This window comes from Diabrotica virgifera, chromosome 2, assembly GCF_917563875.1.
Source record: "Diabrotica virgifera virgifera chromosome 2, PGI_DIABVI_V3a".
NCBI classification, from domain to species: domain Eukaryota; kingdom Metazoa; phylum Arthropoda; class Insecta; order Coleoptera; family Chrysomelidae; genus Diabrotica; species Diabrotica virgifera.
The window spans coordinates 62,157,081-62,173,771 of NC_065444.1; the positions used below are offsets into that span (position 1 = coordinate 62,157,081).

Sequence of the window (16,691 nt, forward strand, 5' to 3'; positions counted from 1 at the left end):
AAGAAAATTTCTTTCGTTCATCCTACAATTTTTTTTAATATTGTTTGTTTATCAGATAGATTTATTAAATTAGAAAAAATTTACATAAATATTATCCATCTTCAACAATTATTCTGTATAAATTAAGTAAAACCTTAATTTCGTGTGATTGAAATGATGTGCGGATTTCAACTGATTTAATCTATTATAATAAAAATACGTGACTTTGGACGCTATTATTTTCTTATTATTTCGCTAACAATAAGTATTATTATTTATTATTAATGGGAAAGGTGCAGCTATCACATACAGCAAATTTAGCCCGGGTACAAAAGGGTATAAGTAATTGCCACCCTTCCAAAGTTGCAAAACGAAGAAAATTTCCTTCGTTCATCATAATAACTTTTTTATTATTGTTTATTTCAGATATAATTGTTAAATTAGAAAAAATTAGCACTTATCAGCATAAATATTATCCATCTTTAACAATTAAGCTGTAGAAATTAAGGAATACTTTAATTTCGTGTGATTGAAGTGATGTACGGAATTCAACTGACTTATTCTGTTATTATGAGAATACGTACTTTTGGGCTCCGTAACTCAAGGGTGGGATGTTTTAGACATAAACAAATATTAGAGTACCATGTTTTGAAGTATTGTTTACATTATTCAAATAACAATTCTTTTAATTTCGAACATGACTTTTGTCCACCTAGCGTATACCTACTCATCGAAACACTGTGCAACGCCTTAATAAATCCTGTTATGAATACGGACTGAAGTTGCATTTTAAGAAAACTAAATGCATGACCTAGAATAAATTAGCAGATGCAAACACCCAATTGTATTGAAGAGTATAAATACCTACAAATACTTAGGAACATGGAAAATATCAAATGTAGACCAAACCAAAGAAATTAAGATACCTATTAAAATATTACGCGTGCATCCTTCATAAAACTTAAGAAGTTTCTTCATTGTCGAGATATAAGGTTAAAACTACGACTAAGGATGCTACGGTTTGTTATAGAAGAATTCTAAAAATAACATGGATTCAAAGAATGCCAAACGTTTAATTAACTAGAAAAATAGGAAAGGAAGCCGAAATAATATTAACTATCAAAAGACGAAAGCTTGAGTAGTTAAGATATGTTCTGAGACGGCAGAAATACTCATTATTACAACTTATTATGCAAGGAAAAATAATACGAGGAAATTTCCCACATTTCTCACGAAATGTGGGAAGACGAAGAATATCCTGGCGTAAGAACTTGAGGGAATGACTTGAATGCAGCACTGTTTACAGCGGCAATCAACAGGGTCAGCATAGCCATGATGATTTCCAACCCTCAATAGAAGTGGGAACTTTTTTTTATATAACCCCTAATCGATTCTGCAATCTGCCGGAAGGGCAATAAGCGTTTACTTTGACAAATGTGAGATTAACATCTAGAGTATCACTCCAGATGCTACTACTCCAGATTCGTACTTCAGAAAAAAACTATTAGGATAATATATAAAATGAAATTTAGAGATTCTTGTAGAGGTATCTTTAGACAAAATAATATTCTTACAATTCCTGGTCTAGTATAAGAGCTGTGAGACATTTTTGAGTAGGTATTTTAGGCAACCTGAAAATTTTTCAGGTGACTCTTACATGATAGCTTAATACAAAAATGCCGGTCTGGCTGGAGGGTAGCGGTTATTTTCCCAAAAATCCCCCCCAAAGTTAAAAAAGGGTAAAAATTGTTATTACAAAAAATATCATTGACGTGACTTTAAAGTAAATTTAAATATTCAAATATAAAGAAAATAAACAGGCCAGGCGATTTGAGGGCGATTTTAACTCTGCAAGGTACTTGCATGGGCGCCCCAGGATTATTTTCAGGGGATGCATCTGAACTTCAGAAGATTTCATCTGAATCTGTACATACTATTAACGAGTATAAAATATACAGCTATACATGCAAAGTTATGTACATTCCTTCCGGACAGGGAAGTACAATTATTATTTTGACAAGGTATTTTTTTATATTAAAAATAAATATTCTAAAAAGACAGGTTTTTTTTGGTGAAATTTTCCAACTGCCATGTGATCGAACAAATTACGCGTGCATATAAATGAAAAGCGCTATAGGTAAACAGGAGTGTGAGAAAGAGCGTATACCGATAAGCTGTTTGCGTCCTCTGTTGTACCTGGGCGAGTCCGTTCGCTCGAGAAAAATCACGTGACCTGGCGATCCCATGTTGTTGTGCCTCGAAACGTCAAAGTAATTATTATATATTATAGTTTTTTAAGTAACTTTTTCTTAATTAAAGGAAAATAATACGTACTATACAATAGATTTTGCAAATATGATAGAAAAAGACAGATTTATTATTATAAAGATATAGGTAGAAAAGTATAAAAGTATAAACTAAATTAATTCTGTGTCCAAATCTTGTACTTCTTCTTCAAACTCCTCATTAGTTGAGTTGCTACGTATTCTCTGTCCTTTTATACGGAGTAGAAGCCTGGACAATCACGGTCGCATCTGAAGATAGACTTGCCATTGTTGAGATGTGGTGTTATCGAATAATGTAAAAAATATCATGGACGCAACACGTAACAAACACGGAAATATTAAGGGGGGGGGGTATGATTTGAAATCAACATACCAAGCACATTTTTGTGATTTTTTTCGAAGCTATGGTAGAATTATTTTATTTTTAAATTAAATAAACATATTAAGAACAATTCAAAGAATATTTAAGAAAAAATTCAATCCAAAATATTAAAAAATAAGCCATTGGCGACAAATTTTCGCAGGCAGCTCAAAAAAAATTAATTTTGCGGTGGACATCAGAACTCATCACTGGATCATACGAAACAAAAAATTCAAAAATATTTAATTAGCTTATGAGTTTCACGAGGTAACAACGTCGAGTATTTTTATACTCAGAAGTCAAAAATACTAAATTTTTGATAAAAATTTTGTGAAAACAAACAGATTTAATATTGTTGAACAAAAAATAAGCACAAAACGAAAAATATCTCGACGTTGTTACCTCACGAAATGTCTAAAGAAAATCTATGCAAAATTTCAGGTAGATCGGTCAAGTAGTTTTTCAGTTACAATGTCCACCGCATTTGAAAAAGCAGTTTTGAGAAAAATGCGTTTTAAGTTTTGACAACTGCATCTTCATCTTCTGATTTGTCTGCCAAATCGTAAAGTGATGAACATTGGAATATGTTTTTTGAATTACAAAAGAGTAGGCGAACACTTGTTTAACGTTTCTCACTACGCTCAAGCGTGCTGGCGCGAAGCCGCGGCAACGCGAGTCGAAGGTAGGGATATTCAACACCCTCTGTCTCTGGTAATTTTACTCCGATTATTTTGAAAATTTCAGAGAGTATTGTTGAAAGTATGCACTTTTATTTGAAATAATAAAAAAATTTAATATTTCAAACCATACCCCCCCCCCCCACCCTTACGAGAGATAAAAAAGGCAAAACAAAGACTTAACACTATGAAGGAAAGAAAAATGAGTTACTTTGGTCACATACTAAGAAATAAAAACGTGATATAATTTATAATATAAGGAAAAGTATTAAGTATTAGTTATATAAGTAAGAATACGTAGCAACTCAATTAATTAATCACTAATTAATTTTTAATTAATTCTAAATACATATTTACAACTATTTACAGATCAGGTAGAAGAGGAATCTGAGTCTCGAGGGGAGTCTGACGAAGAAGAAGAGAATGAATATTTATTTTGACTCATTTTTCTTTCCTTTATAGTGTTAAGTATTTCTTTTGCCTTTTTCATCTTTCTTAATGTTTCCGTGTTTGTTACGTGTTGTGTTCATGATATTTTTTACATTATTCAATAACAGCACATCTCAACAATGGCAAGTCTTTCTTCAGATGCGCCCGTGATTGTCCAGGCTTCGACTCCGTATAAAAGGACAGAGAATACGTAGTAATTCAATTAAACTATCGCTAATTAATTTTTAATTAATTCTAAACCCATATTAAAACTATTTACAGATCATGTAGAAGAGGAATCTGAGTCTCGAGGGGAGTCTGACGAAGAAGAAGACAGTGAATATTTAAGCTCAAATGAGGAGTTTGAAGAAGAAGTACAAGATTCGGACACAGAATTAATTTAGTTTATACTTTTATACTTTTCTACCTATATATTTATAATAATAAATCTGTTTTTTTATATCATATTTGCAAAATCTATTGCATAGTACGTATTATTTTCCTTTAATTAAGAAAAAGTTACTTAAAAAACTATAATATATAATAATAACTTTAACGTTTCGAGGCACAACAACATGGGATCGCCAGGTCACGTGATTTTTCTCGAGCGAACGTACTCGCTCAGGTACAACAGAGGACGCAAACAGCTATCGGTATACGCTCTGTCTCACACTGCTGCTTACGTATAGCGCTTTTCATTTATATGTACGCGTAATTTGTTTGATCACATGGCAGCTGGAAAATTTCACCAAAAAAAAACCTGTCTTTTTTAGAATATTTATTTTTAATATTAAAAAATACCCTGTCAAAATAATCATTGTACTTCCCTGTCCGGAAGGAATGTACATAGCTTTGCATGTATAGTTGTATATTTTATACTCGTTAATAGTATATACAGATTCAGATGAAATCTTCTGAAGTTCAGATGCATCCCCTGAAAATAATCCTGGGGCGCCCATGCAAGTATCTTGCAGAGTTAAAATCGCCCTCAAATCGCCTGGCCTGTTTATTTTCTTTATATTTGAATATTTAAATTTACTTTAAAGTCGCGTCAATGATGTTTTTTGTAATAAAAATTTTTACCCTTTTTTTAAAATTTAGGGGGGATTTTTGGGGAAAATAACCGCTACCCTCCAGCCAGACCGGCATTTTTGTATTAGGCTATCATGGAAGAGTCACCTGAAAAATTTTCAGGTTGCCTAAAATACCTACTCAAAAATGTCTCACAGCTCTTGGACCATATATTTTCGTGTATAATGTATTTACATTGCAAAATTTATGAATTCAATAAATTTCAATTTAACCATGTTTATTCAACAAGATTCAGAGACAATCACTTTATGCTTCCACAACATCGTTCTGTTTTGTTGGAAGGTAGCACACATTATGCAGCCATAAGTTTCTTTAACAAATTGGCAATAGATATACGAATGAATTTACATCAGCCAAACTTTCGGAGGTGTGTACATCAATACATTTGTGAGCTAGAGCCATATTCTAAAAATAACTTTTAAGTATGTTTTGTCGTATTTATTAATTTATATACTTTTAATATGTACATTATATGTCTGTAACTTTGACTTGTCTCATACATGTACAACTTTGTATAATGTCGCATGTGATGAATAAATTTGACTTGACTTGACTTGACCAGTGAGTGATCTCCTTTAAAGAACTAGCTAAATTTAAATTTAGTGTTTTTTGACAATGAGAGTACTTATTTGTGTCCATATGTCCTTAGAAGCTAAAACTTATCTGAGTCCTGTAGACAGGTCGGCAGGCAGCAGGCGCAGGCGTCCAAGTCTACGCACTTTGTTGACATCGAGCACGTTTAGGCGGTTGACCAACACGTTAGGGTGCACTGACAGTCTTTCACTTTAACGAACACTGAACTGGTAGATCACTACCTTGATGGATTCCAACTTGACGTCGTGTAGAATGACCCTGTTGGGGATGTAGAAAGGTGCATCGACGATGGTTCGCAACACTTTGTTTTGGAATCTTTGAAGGATGTTAATGTTGGAATAACTGGAGGTTTCCCAAAGTTGTATACCATATGTCCACACAGGTTTGAGAATGGCCTTATACAATAGTATTTTGTTCTCCAATGATAATTTAGATTTGCGTCCAATCAGCCAATACATTTTGCTTTTTTTAAGGCCTAGCTGTTTTCTTTTGGTGAATATAATATGTCTCTTCCAAGTCATCCGTCGGTCCAAATGCATGCCAAGATATTTAGCATCGTCAGCTTGTGGGAGGTAGCAGTCGTTGATTTTTACTGGTGGACATATTTCTCTGCGTAAAGTGAATGTTACTTGTGTAGATTTCGTTTCAGTAACTTTGATACGCCATTTTTTAGCCACTTTTGGATTTTATCAAGGTTTGTCTGAAGGTTCTTTGAGGCTGAAGCCGGATTGGTGTGGGATGCCAAGACCGCCGTGTCATCAGCGAATGCTGCTACAGTGGTGGGTAGTCTTGGTACAGTCTTGGCAGATCAACTGTATAAAGAAGAAACAATATAGGTCCCAAGACGCTACCTTGAGGAACGCCAGAATATATTGGATGTAATGCAGTAAGTTCACTCCCTTGTTTCACGAAGAAATGTCTGTCTGATAGTTAGGATTTTAGTAGTAGTTAGTGGGGATAGGGTAAGAGTTCTTTCAATTTAAATTGTAAGCCGCTATGCTACACTTTGTCAAATGTAATATATCCAAGAAGGCTGCTGAGCAATGTCTTTTACCGTTCAGATCCCTGTAGATTTGGTTAGCTAATCTGTGCACCTGCTTAATTGTTCCGTGCTTTTTTCGAAATCCAAACTGATGATCTGGAATCAGTTTTATTAAATTTATTATTATTTCGAGCCTACTGGCGCAGAAGTTTTCGAAAACTTTGGATAACATTGGGAGCAGGCTTATTGGCTTATATGAAGAGACGACTTCTGGCTTTTCTTTCCGGGCTTAGGGATCATGATGATTTGTGCAACCTTCCAGGTGCAGAGGAAGTAACTCGTACGTAGCATTGCATTGAATATGAAGGTTATGAGTTTGTAACATTTTTCGGGTAACTCTTGTAGGATTTTTCCAGAAATTAGATCGAATCCAGGTGCCTTTTTTATGTTGATTTCATGCTTTACAATGTGTTTGACTTCTGTTACAGTAAATTTATGTAGAGGCAAGTCCATTTGAAATGGGGCATCTAGGTTGTCCATTATTTATTGTTCTTCTACGGTGGATACTTCGGAAGGAAATGGTTTAAATACATTTTTTAGGTGTTCCGCGAAGACTTAAGCTTTTTCTTTATTGATTCTGGCCCATGTATTATTGAAGTTTTTGATTGGTATATTTGGAAGTTGTTGCTTTTTGAGTTTTCTTGTTGCTTTCCATAATGAGTATTCCGTTGCTTCTGTAGGTGTAAGACTTTCCAGATAGACTTGAATGCCTTGGTTTAGCTCTTCTTGAATTAGTTGTTTCAATTCTTTGGTTACTTTATTAAGTTTCTTCTTGTTTTCACCAGTCCTTGCCTATTGCCATTGTTTCCGTAATTGTCTTTTGACAACAAGTTTTTCTTTAATTGTGGGGGATATTTCACTTTTACCTAGAGGTGTTGCATAGTTTGTAGTGGCTAACTAAGATGCTTCTTGTATATTCTTTGTTAGGTTTTCGACTGCTGTTTCGATGTCTAGTTCAGTTTTTAACGAGAAGTCTAGGAAATTAAGTTACCTAATTTGTCCCGGAATATGTTCCAGTTCGTCCTACTGTTGTACAGAGAAGGTTTTTTTCTTTATTTGTAATCTGAGAGTCCCAGTGACATGTTTAGCATTATAGTCACCTCCTGCAAAGAACCTGCTTCCAAGTGTATTGAAAAAAACCTTCAAACTGTATCTGTTTGTTATTATGTTTGGGTGGGCAGTATATGGCAGACATTGTTATAGTTGGAACTTCAAGTTGGAACTTGAAGAAAATGTGATATTTACATTAAATTATTGCGTGATTAGGAAACTCCAACTCTCTTGTTGGAGTTGTACTAAAAATATTTGAGATCCTTTAACTGTTTGCTAATGATTAAACAATAGACAGAAGAACTGTCCGATGAGTGTTTTCATAGCTTGTTTTGACGACTTATTAAATACCGACTAAAAATATATTTTTTTACGATGTAACGTTTTAACTTTACGTATATGGCAATCAACGAAACGGCAGAATTCTGCTAAAAAGCTTTTGATCCTTTTTACACCCAAATGAAACGATTCCTAAAATAAAAATACTGTTTCGATTTAAATCTCATTCGCTTCAATAATTCCATATTTGATTTTAGGTGGCGGTTCTGCTCTTCTGCCTCTTCCTGTTCCTCCAATAACTCTGAAACAAAAACAAAATCTAGTTAAGGACTTGGCGAAAAGAGGTATGATTGAATATTCTCTGCTTTGTATTTTATATTTACATAAGAATATGCTCAAATAAAATATGGGGTGGAAGTGACTTGTCACGAAATAAAATATTTATTTTATTTGAAAGGTTCATGTTGAGAATGAAGTTTTTTTATTTATTTTGCTTCAACCACTTAGGGTTAGTATTAGTATAACAAGATACAAAAAGTGATAAAGAAAAAACACACATAAACATATACAAAATATCAATTACAGATAAGGTAGTTATACAAAATGAGGCCTGGACCCAGCGTACCAAAAAAAGTTTATTAATAGCAAGCTGAAAATTTGTTAATAGCTTAACGGTGTCTAAATTGTTGGACAAACTTGGATGTACGGAAGCACTGGAACAGGGAAAGTTTTAATTGTGGAACAGGTTGCAGATTTCGAACGTCAGAGTACGAAAACGTCCCATGTATTGTGTCGGACAGAACTTCCAATTGATTTGTTACCCTTTCATTAAACTCTCATGAGAAAAATAGACTGCTATTTACCACCAATATAATTTATGTCATTTGACATGTTCTACGTGTCAGACTTATTAAAATTTTCATATATATAATAATTATTATATTAAATAAATTTAAAAACAACCTGCTACTTGTCAGGATGACACGTTCCACAATTAAAACTTCCCCTGTTACAGTGTTCCCGTACATCAAAATTTGTCCGACTAGGCACCGTTAATCTATTAACAAATTTTAAGCTTGCTATTAATCAATTTTGTTTGGTACGCAGGATTTAGGCCTAAATATATAGGTATTTTAATTATTGATGCATTGTGTTAAATTTTAGTTAGATAGTGTTATCTTGTGATGTTTTTGGAAGATGGTGATATACTGATATATGTAGAACAGGGCATTTAGCACTAAAAAACTGGAATAAATCGATTTTTAAATACAGCACCTGGAGATTTGCAACTTTTTGCATTGTGTTCAGGTTCAGGATGATGTCAAGAAAAAAGTCTACTATAGAAAAATGGGTGGAATTGCATAATTGCATTTTGTATATAAGTGCATAAAATACATCCAAAAGTGTATAAACAAGTCAAAATAAGCATATTAAAGGCAAAATTTAAAGGCAGTCAGAACCGACCTCCGGAGCATCTAGTGTCTAGACTAAGGCACGTCATCTGGAGGTTCAAAGGGTTTGGGACTAAATTGATAAAAACATATTACTTGGAGGTTTTGAGAGTCGCTGAACACGAATACGCCATCAAAACTGACCCCCGGACCACCTGGTGCCCAGTCTCACTGCTAAGGCACGTCATCTTCTGGAGTTTTGAGGGTTTTCGGTATTAGATTGATGCAAATATGTTACTTGGGCTCTTTTTGGGGTTGCTAAAAACGAATACGCCATCAGAACCAACACTTGGTGTCTAGAGTCTGGTCACCTTCTGGAGTTACGACCTTACTCGCTACTAAATTGATATAAACAGATTACACTGGTGGTTTTAGGGGTTACTGAACACGAATAAACCATCAGAACTGATCTTTGGAGCACCTGGTAACCACGGTCTCTGCTAAGGTACGTCATCTTCAGGAGTTTAGAAGGTTTTCGGCCTTGAGTGCAGGCAAATAGATCACTAGGGGTTTCTGGGGTCGTTGAGTACGAATACGTGATCAGAACCGTCCCCCCCGGACCACCTGGCGCCCAACATCACTGCTAACGCATGTTATCTTTGGAGATAGGAGGGCTTTTGAGCACCTGGTGTACCGGGGGTCGGTTCTGATGGTGCATTCTTGTTCAGAGATCCCTAAAACCGCCGAGTAATTTGTTTACATCAATTTATTGCCTAAACCACTCGAAACTTCAGATGACGTGTATTAGCAGTAAACCTGGGTACCTGGTGCTTCGATGGTCAGTTCTGATGGAGTATTCGTCTTCAACAACCACAAACCCCTTAACAACAAAATCTGGACCTTTATACACTTATTTTGACATATTTATGCACTTTTGGACGCATTTTATGCACTTTAAAATGCAACTATGCATTTCCACCCATTTATGTATAGTAGACTAGTAGAGTGTCCAACTGATATTAAAAACATACTTATTGCCATTGTGTAGAAATACTGCTTTAAGGCTTCTTTTTGAGGAATCAATAAGAAGTCCCCACTCATTAGGAGCATATTCTGGTTTGAAATGTGCCATAAGTCCAGGAATATCACCGCAAAACACTAGGTCATGTTCTTGGGAGGGGAAAGATACAAATTCCTTTTCCCTACATAGGTATATTTCCAAGAAAAGGATGTGTCCGGAGCAATATGTTTCTTTTTTAATTTAGATCCTAAAACTTCTGTTGATATTTTATAAATGTCTAGGTCTCTTACTAAATCGTTGAGTTCAGAGTGAGAATGGAATGGGATCGCATTTGTAACAGGATCGTAGTAATCACTCTCTTCTTCACTATGTAGACAGGGCAACTAATAATCTACCGCACATGCACCAAGTGACAAATTTCGAAGTAGCAGACATATTTCTATACTATACTATAACCAGCAATGGCGATTTCTCGTCAGAAATCCTCAAAATTAATAATAGTTTCCCATTTTATACCGCTGACGCGGCTTTGGTATTAGGTATTCTTCACTACGCTTCAACCGATTATTATTACCCCTGATTTTACCCAATACAGTGGAACCCCGATAAGTCGGCCTCTCGATAAGCCGGAAGTCCGGCTAACCCGGACCGATTTTCATCAGATAAACATTTCAACAATAAAAATGTATGTAATATAATATTTGAGAGATAATGTGTGTTTGTGTAATTTGAACTATACGATAGTAAAAATGACTCATGGCACACGACGGCAGAGCCAAGTTCATTGTCTCGGATTATCGGAAACAACAGGCACCTGTATTCATTTATATATTTCAAACTGTCTTAGCATTGTTTAAAAAAAACTAAAAGACTATTTAAAAAATTATTTTTTAAACAATGGTCTTAGTTTTCACTGTTCTTAAATAACGTAACATCGTTCCGATTGTGACTGTATTGTGTGTAGTACAGAGTCTTGTATTGTTTGCTTGCAATTGCTTTGCAATTATAACGAAGATTATCTGTAAGAATACCGTATTTTATTAATTTTTAGCATATTCTCCGGCTAACCCGGATTTTCTCGGAGGTTGAGTCGTCTTGTCTTGTTAAAAAAGTATAAGTTTAAAAATTGTCCTAGCTATGTTAAAAAAGTATAAGTTTAAAAATTGTCCTTCGAATAACGCACGTTGTTTCGGACAACCAGTATATTAATGTTTGTAAGGAAGAATAAAATCTGTAGGAAAACCCACTATCTACAAAAATACGTTTTTGTTCTTTATTAATGGCAGTTTTTTTCTCTCGCAGGTCGTTGATGACATCAACACAAAAACAACTTCAACGTGGAAGGTTGACAAAAATAAAGGAAAATAAATGTAGTTTTTAGGTCAAAGGAAACGTATTTTGTTGTATCTCAACTTCTCGACTAATATTCTTTTACTTTGATCTTATTGAACGTGAAAGCACGAATTCTTCTACACTCGAATTATATACAGAATAGTCGATGTTTGATTCTACAGTATGATGCAACATTATTTCAGAAGCAGATTGACCGAAAAATTTTTTAAAACACGTTAATTTTAATTTTTAAAAGATTTCGTCATGAGTTTTAGCTTTTCATAGGGCTTTTCATATTCATCGATTTTCATTTGTTTCCAGCTTCTGTCATATGTTGTATAATCTGTGTATACGAATACAGATTATATAACATATGTTATATAATCGATGTTATATAATATATGAGGAGCTCGAAACAGATGACTGTTGTTGAAAAGCCCTATGGCTTAACTGATGACCTATTTAAATGCAATCAGATATCACGAAACACCTCATTTGACAGGTCTCCTAAGCAGCCTAAGCTGCTGACTTTTGCCAGCAATGTAAGGTGATATCAACGAACTGAACTGAGGAGACTTGGCCGAATTGGCCAACTTATGTCGCATTATTGATTACGATTCGTATACCCATCATATGTGATGGGTCTAGAACGGACCGAATAATTGAAAGGGTCAGCTTTCTGAAACTGTCCCTGAAATGTATAGCTCAGACCAGAAATATCACCTTATTTACAACCAGGAAAGGAGTAGAAACGGCTTTTGCTGGTTACCTAAAAGCCCCATCACCCCCGCAGCTGAAAGAGTTCAGAGACCCAGCCGTGAGCAAATTAAAATCCCAGGTGGTCGAATAAAAATACAAGGGGAAGAACTCAGTTATTTCTTCATATAAGAAGAGAGTTAAGGAAAAGAGTTAAATAATATCAATGGCAGTCCGTCAGAGACACACATTGGCAGTCACTATTGGTTACTGGTACTACTTCAATTGTTGTCATCGGACTAATTGCTTTATGGGAGTACGATGGGTCCAGTTATAAATTATGGTCATCCAAGAAGAGAAAACAAAGGGGTGACCGTAACTTAACCACGCTGGCTTCCAGTGAGGAAACACTAGATCAGAGACAAAATAATAATGCTGAAACGTCTATGCCAATCGCTACCTTTTCCATCTTCTTCTTCTTCTTCAAATGCAAATCCACTAATGGATGTTGGCGATCACATTTTCCATTAACTCTCTGTTTCTTGCAATGTGGATCAGTGATTGTATGTCGGTAATCCCTGTCCATTGCCTTATGTTTCGGAGCCAGGACATTTTCTTGCGTCCTATTCCTCTCTTGCCTTCAATTTTACACTGGATTATAAGTTGAAGGAACTGGTATTTTTCGTTTCGCATGATGTGACCCAAATACGCCGTTTTTCTTTTCTTGATGTTTTCGAAAAGCCATCAAGCCTTTTCCATCAACCAACATGAATCATAAACTAAGGTCAACACTTAAAGATTTGCACTGTTACGTAGATAAGTAATCATGGGTGATTTCAACGCTAAAGTTGGTAAGGTGAAAACTGATAAATGTACTGGTGAATTTGGACTTGGACAACGAAACGACCGAGGTGAACGTCTCGTACAATTTTGCCAAGAAAAAGAATTTGTAGTAATGAACACAATGTTCAGATTACCAAACAGTAGATTGTACACGTGGACATCACCAAGGGATAATGTCACATCACCTACGCGATATCAACGAACTGAAGTGCGTCCGCAAAAAAATTTCTATTGTGAAAGGAGGAGGCTTGGCGGAATTGGCTTATTCATGTCGCATTATTTCTTTCGATTCATATATCCATCATATGTGATGGGTCCAGAACGGAGCGAATCATTGAAAGAATCAGCTTCCTGAAGCTGTCCCAGACATGTATATCTCAGACTGGAAACCTTATTTTACTTACGACCAGCCAAGGAGTAGAGACGGCTGTTGCTGGTTACCTAAAAGCTCCTATCACTCCGCCGCGCCGCTGAAATAGTTCAGAGACCCAGTCGTAAGCAGCTTAAAATCCAAGCTGGTCAAATAAACATACAAGGGGAAGAACTCAGTCATACGTTCATAGAAGAAGAGACTTTAGGAGAAGAATTAAATGATACACAATGGTAGTCCGTCATAGATACACAATGGCAGTTACTTGAGTTACTACTTTAATTGGCGATGTTAAGTCACAATGACGACCTCTCGTGGATTTCGGCGGAACTAAAATTGAGGCCTCTCTTCTTTTTTTGCCCTGCTATAATGGGGGTTTTTAATGTCAAATCGTTGTTAAAATCGTTGTCAGTATTCTCGAAAATCAATATGATTAATAAATTTTAATGCAAAAGATTTAATTAAAAGCTTACAAACATTTTATCAAAAGTGTTCTTATTTGTATCTTGTGTTGCAGAATATTTGGAGTAAATTTAGGAAGAACACGTTCTTTTTGATTCTACTGATGCTGGTAGATTAATCGATGGGACTACTAAATTTTTCATTTTATTGATTTTCGAAAATACTGACAACGATTTTAACAACGATTTGACATTAAAAACCCCCATTATAGCAGGGCAATAAAAAGAAAAAATGCCTCCATTTTAGTTCCGCCGAAATCCACGAGATGTCGTCATTGTGACTTAACATCGCCAATAGGGCTTTTCATCGACTGTCATTTGTTTCGAGCTGCTGTCATGTGTCACATAATATTAAAATATCTACGCCATACGTCTTTGGTTTGTATCATTGGTATATACAAATAACGTATGACGTAGATATATTAATATTATGTGACACATGACAGAAGTTCGAAACAAATGGCTGTGAATGAAAAGCCCTATTGTTGTCATCGGAATAATTGCTTTCTGGAAGTACGGTCGGTCCAGTTATGGTAGGGGAGCCCAAGCGGGGATTTTTGCAGTTACTCGAGCGCGTCAGATTATCATATGGGGAAAAACGTGGTACCCCGCAGATGTACCTCTGCCATATATTGGCTCTTAACACAGGGGAGTTCGTTTAGGGGGGCCCGAAAAAAAAAATCTATCCTTAAAAATACTCGAAATTGTCAGATTAAGATAAGGTAAGTTAAGTACATGCAAAACAGTGTATATTTAAAAAATCTGACGATTTGAGCGGGACCTAAGGAAATTAGTGAGTCACAAAGTTTCACAAGAAAAAAGCGAATATTTCGCGAAATGAATGTCAGATCGAAAAAATAAAAACTACACGTTCAATATTTTTCAAAAATCTATCGAAAGATACCAAACATGACCCCTCACAGAGACGGGTGGGGGGTAAATTTAAAATTTTAAATACAAATCACGCGATATTTAGCAAAATAAACATCAGATCGAAAAACCGCAAAATACACTTATTTAATATTTTTGAAACATATATCGAATGGTACTAAACGCGACCCCCCACGGAGATGGGGTGGGGGTTACTTTAAAATCTTAAATGGGAGCTCCAATTTTTTATTGCAGATTTGGATTCTCTGAATAAAAATAAGCAACTTTTATTCGAAACATTTTTTCGAATTATGGATAGATGGCGCTATAATCGGAAAAAACGATTAATGGAAATGGAAAATTAAATTAAAAAATGGCAAGCGCCCACTAAAATGGAAAATTTTACTTAACTTTTTTTGGTTTTAGGACCTAATAATCACAACCCAATAGGTCCCCAAAGCGCTCGAGTGACTGCACATTTAGCATACTTTGCTCCCCTACCATTATAAACTATGGTTATCCAAGAATATAAAATAAAGGGGGTAAATTAATTACGCTGGTTCCCAATCTGGGAACAATAATAGATCAGAGACAAAACGCTGAATTGTCTATCGCACTCGCTACCTTTTCCAAAAACCAAAATGAATTTGACTTAGAAATTTGAATCAGAATCTGAGATTAACACTTACAGGTTTGCACTGTTAGGGTAGATTATTAATTCAAAGACGGTTTGACGGTAAAGAGAGCTCATACTATTGTTGTTTAATTTATTATTACGGTATGTTTTTCTATTACGTTTTTATTCTGTAATCAACCGTATTTATTGTCACCGTATTATATATATTTTTAGTCTTATTCTACTTTGTTCTTCGCGTTGGCAATGTGTTTAATATCATGCCTCGTGTAAGAATGTTTTTTATTTCAATATTATTATCGCATGTGTAATCTACATTGATATTATTTGTTTAATCAGGTTTGTAATACGTCTTCAAGCGTGAACTTGACCTCGTTATTCATTTATAAAAGCAATGAACAGATCAGCGAGACAGTAGTAAGTAAAAAGCAGGCCAGAGGTCCTAACGCTTTACGGTACAATCCGGGTTTGTGTCAATAAAACGGTCATTACTGAGATTGGTGGCCTTTATTAACATCCAAAACTTTAGTACCTTCCTGTATAAAGATCCTGTTCAATCGTTGACCAAACAATATCATCTATCTATCTAATTAGCCTTCTTCAGTCCATCTTTCGACATAGGCCTCCCCAAACAATATCATAATAATATCTATTTAAAAAATTCCCCTGTACTGATTTTGAATTTGACTGTACTTGAATTGAAAAATTTCGGATAACGGACCGAAACATCACCTAACATGCTTTATAAAATGTGCAGACAATAATACACTCACGGGCACAAAATTCCGCCACTAAAAATTTTTGATAAGTTTGACAATTTATAACTTTATTATTTTTACTCCGATTTTCAAGATTCTTGCAACAGTTTGTAGGTACATGTATTGAAATCGTTTGTTGTTATTCAGGTAACAAAACTTTTTTGCTTAGATGGCATTATACGAGTGTGTATGAAAGCGTTGTATTTTCTCCTAACTTTAAAAAATTCTGTGGAAAAATTGATGGGCTTTCGTATTCCTTTCGTATTATCTCGGAGGCATCCGTAAGATTTTGTGTTTTGAATTATCCAAATATCTCTTTTTTGTAAAATCTGTAAATAAAAACACTGCTTTGAAGGTTTATTTAACTAAAAATATCAAGGGCACTAAAAGTAGCAACACAAAACAAAATTAACAACAAAACAAAACAATTCAATAGCGGGTATGTCCACCTCTCGCAGCAACGATTGCTCGCAATCTGTTTGGCATCGAATTAAGATGTGTTGTCCTTGTCTGGGAATGACTCGATA

The 16,691-nt window shown here is 35.1% G+C and overlaps 1 protein-coding gene across 1 annotated transcript in view; it reads left to right on the plus strand.

Annotated features, from left to right (window-relative positions):
- Window positions 1-16,691, plus strand: part of LOC114326255 (glycerate kinase) — a 125,523-nt gene that overhangs the window by 12,791 nt on the left and 96,041 nt on the right. Inside the window, exon 3 of the mRNA XM_028274566.2 lies at window positions 8,046-8,132. Within this exon, the coding sequence (XP_028130367.2) occupies window positions 8,046-8,132 (87 nt within the window). The remainder of the gene's footprint in view (window positions 1-8,045; window positions 8,133-16,691) is intronic.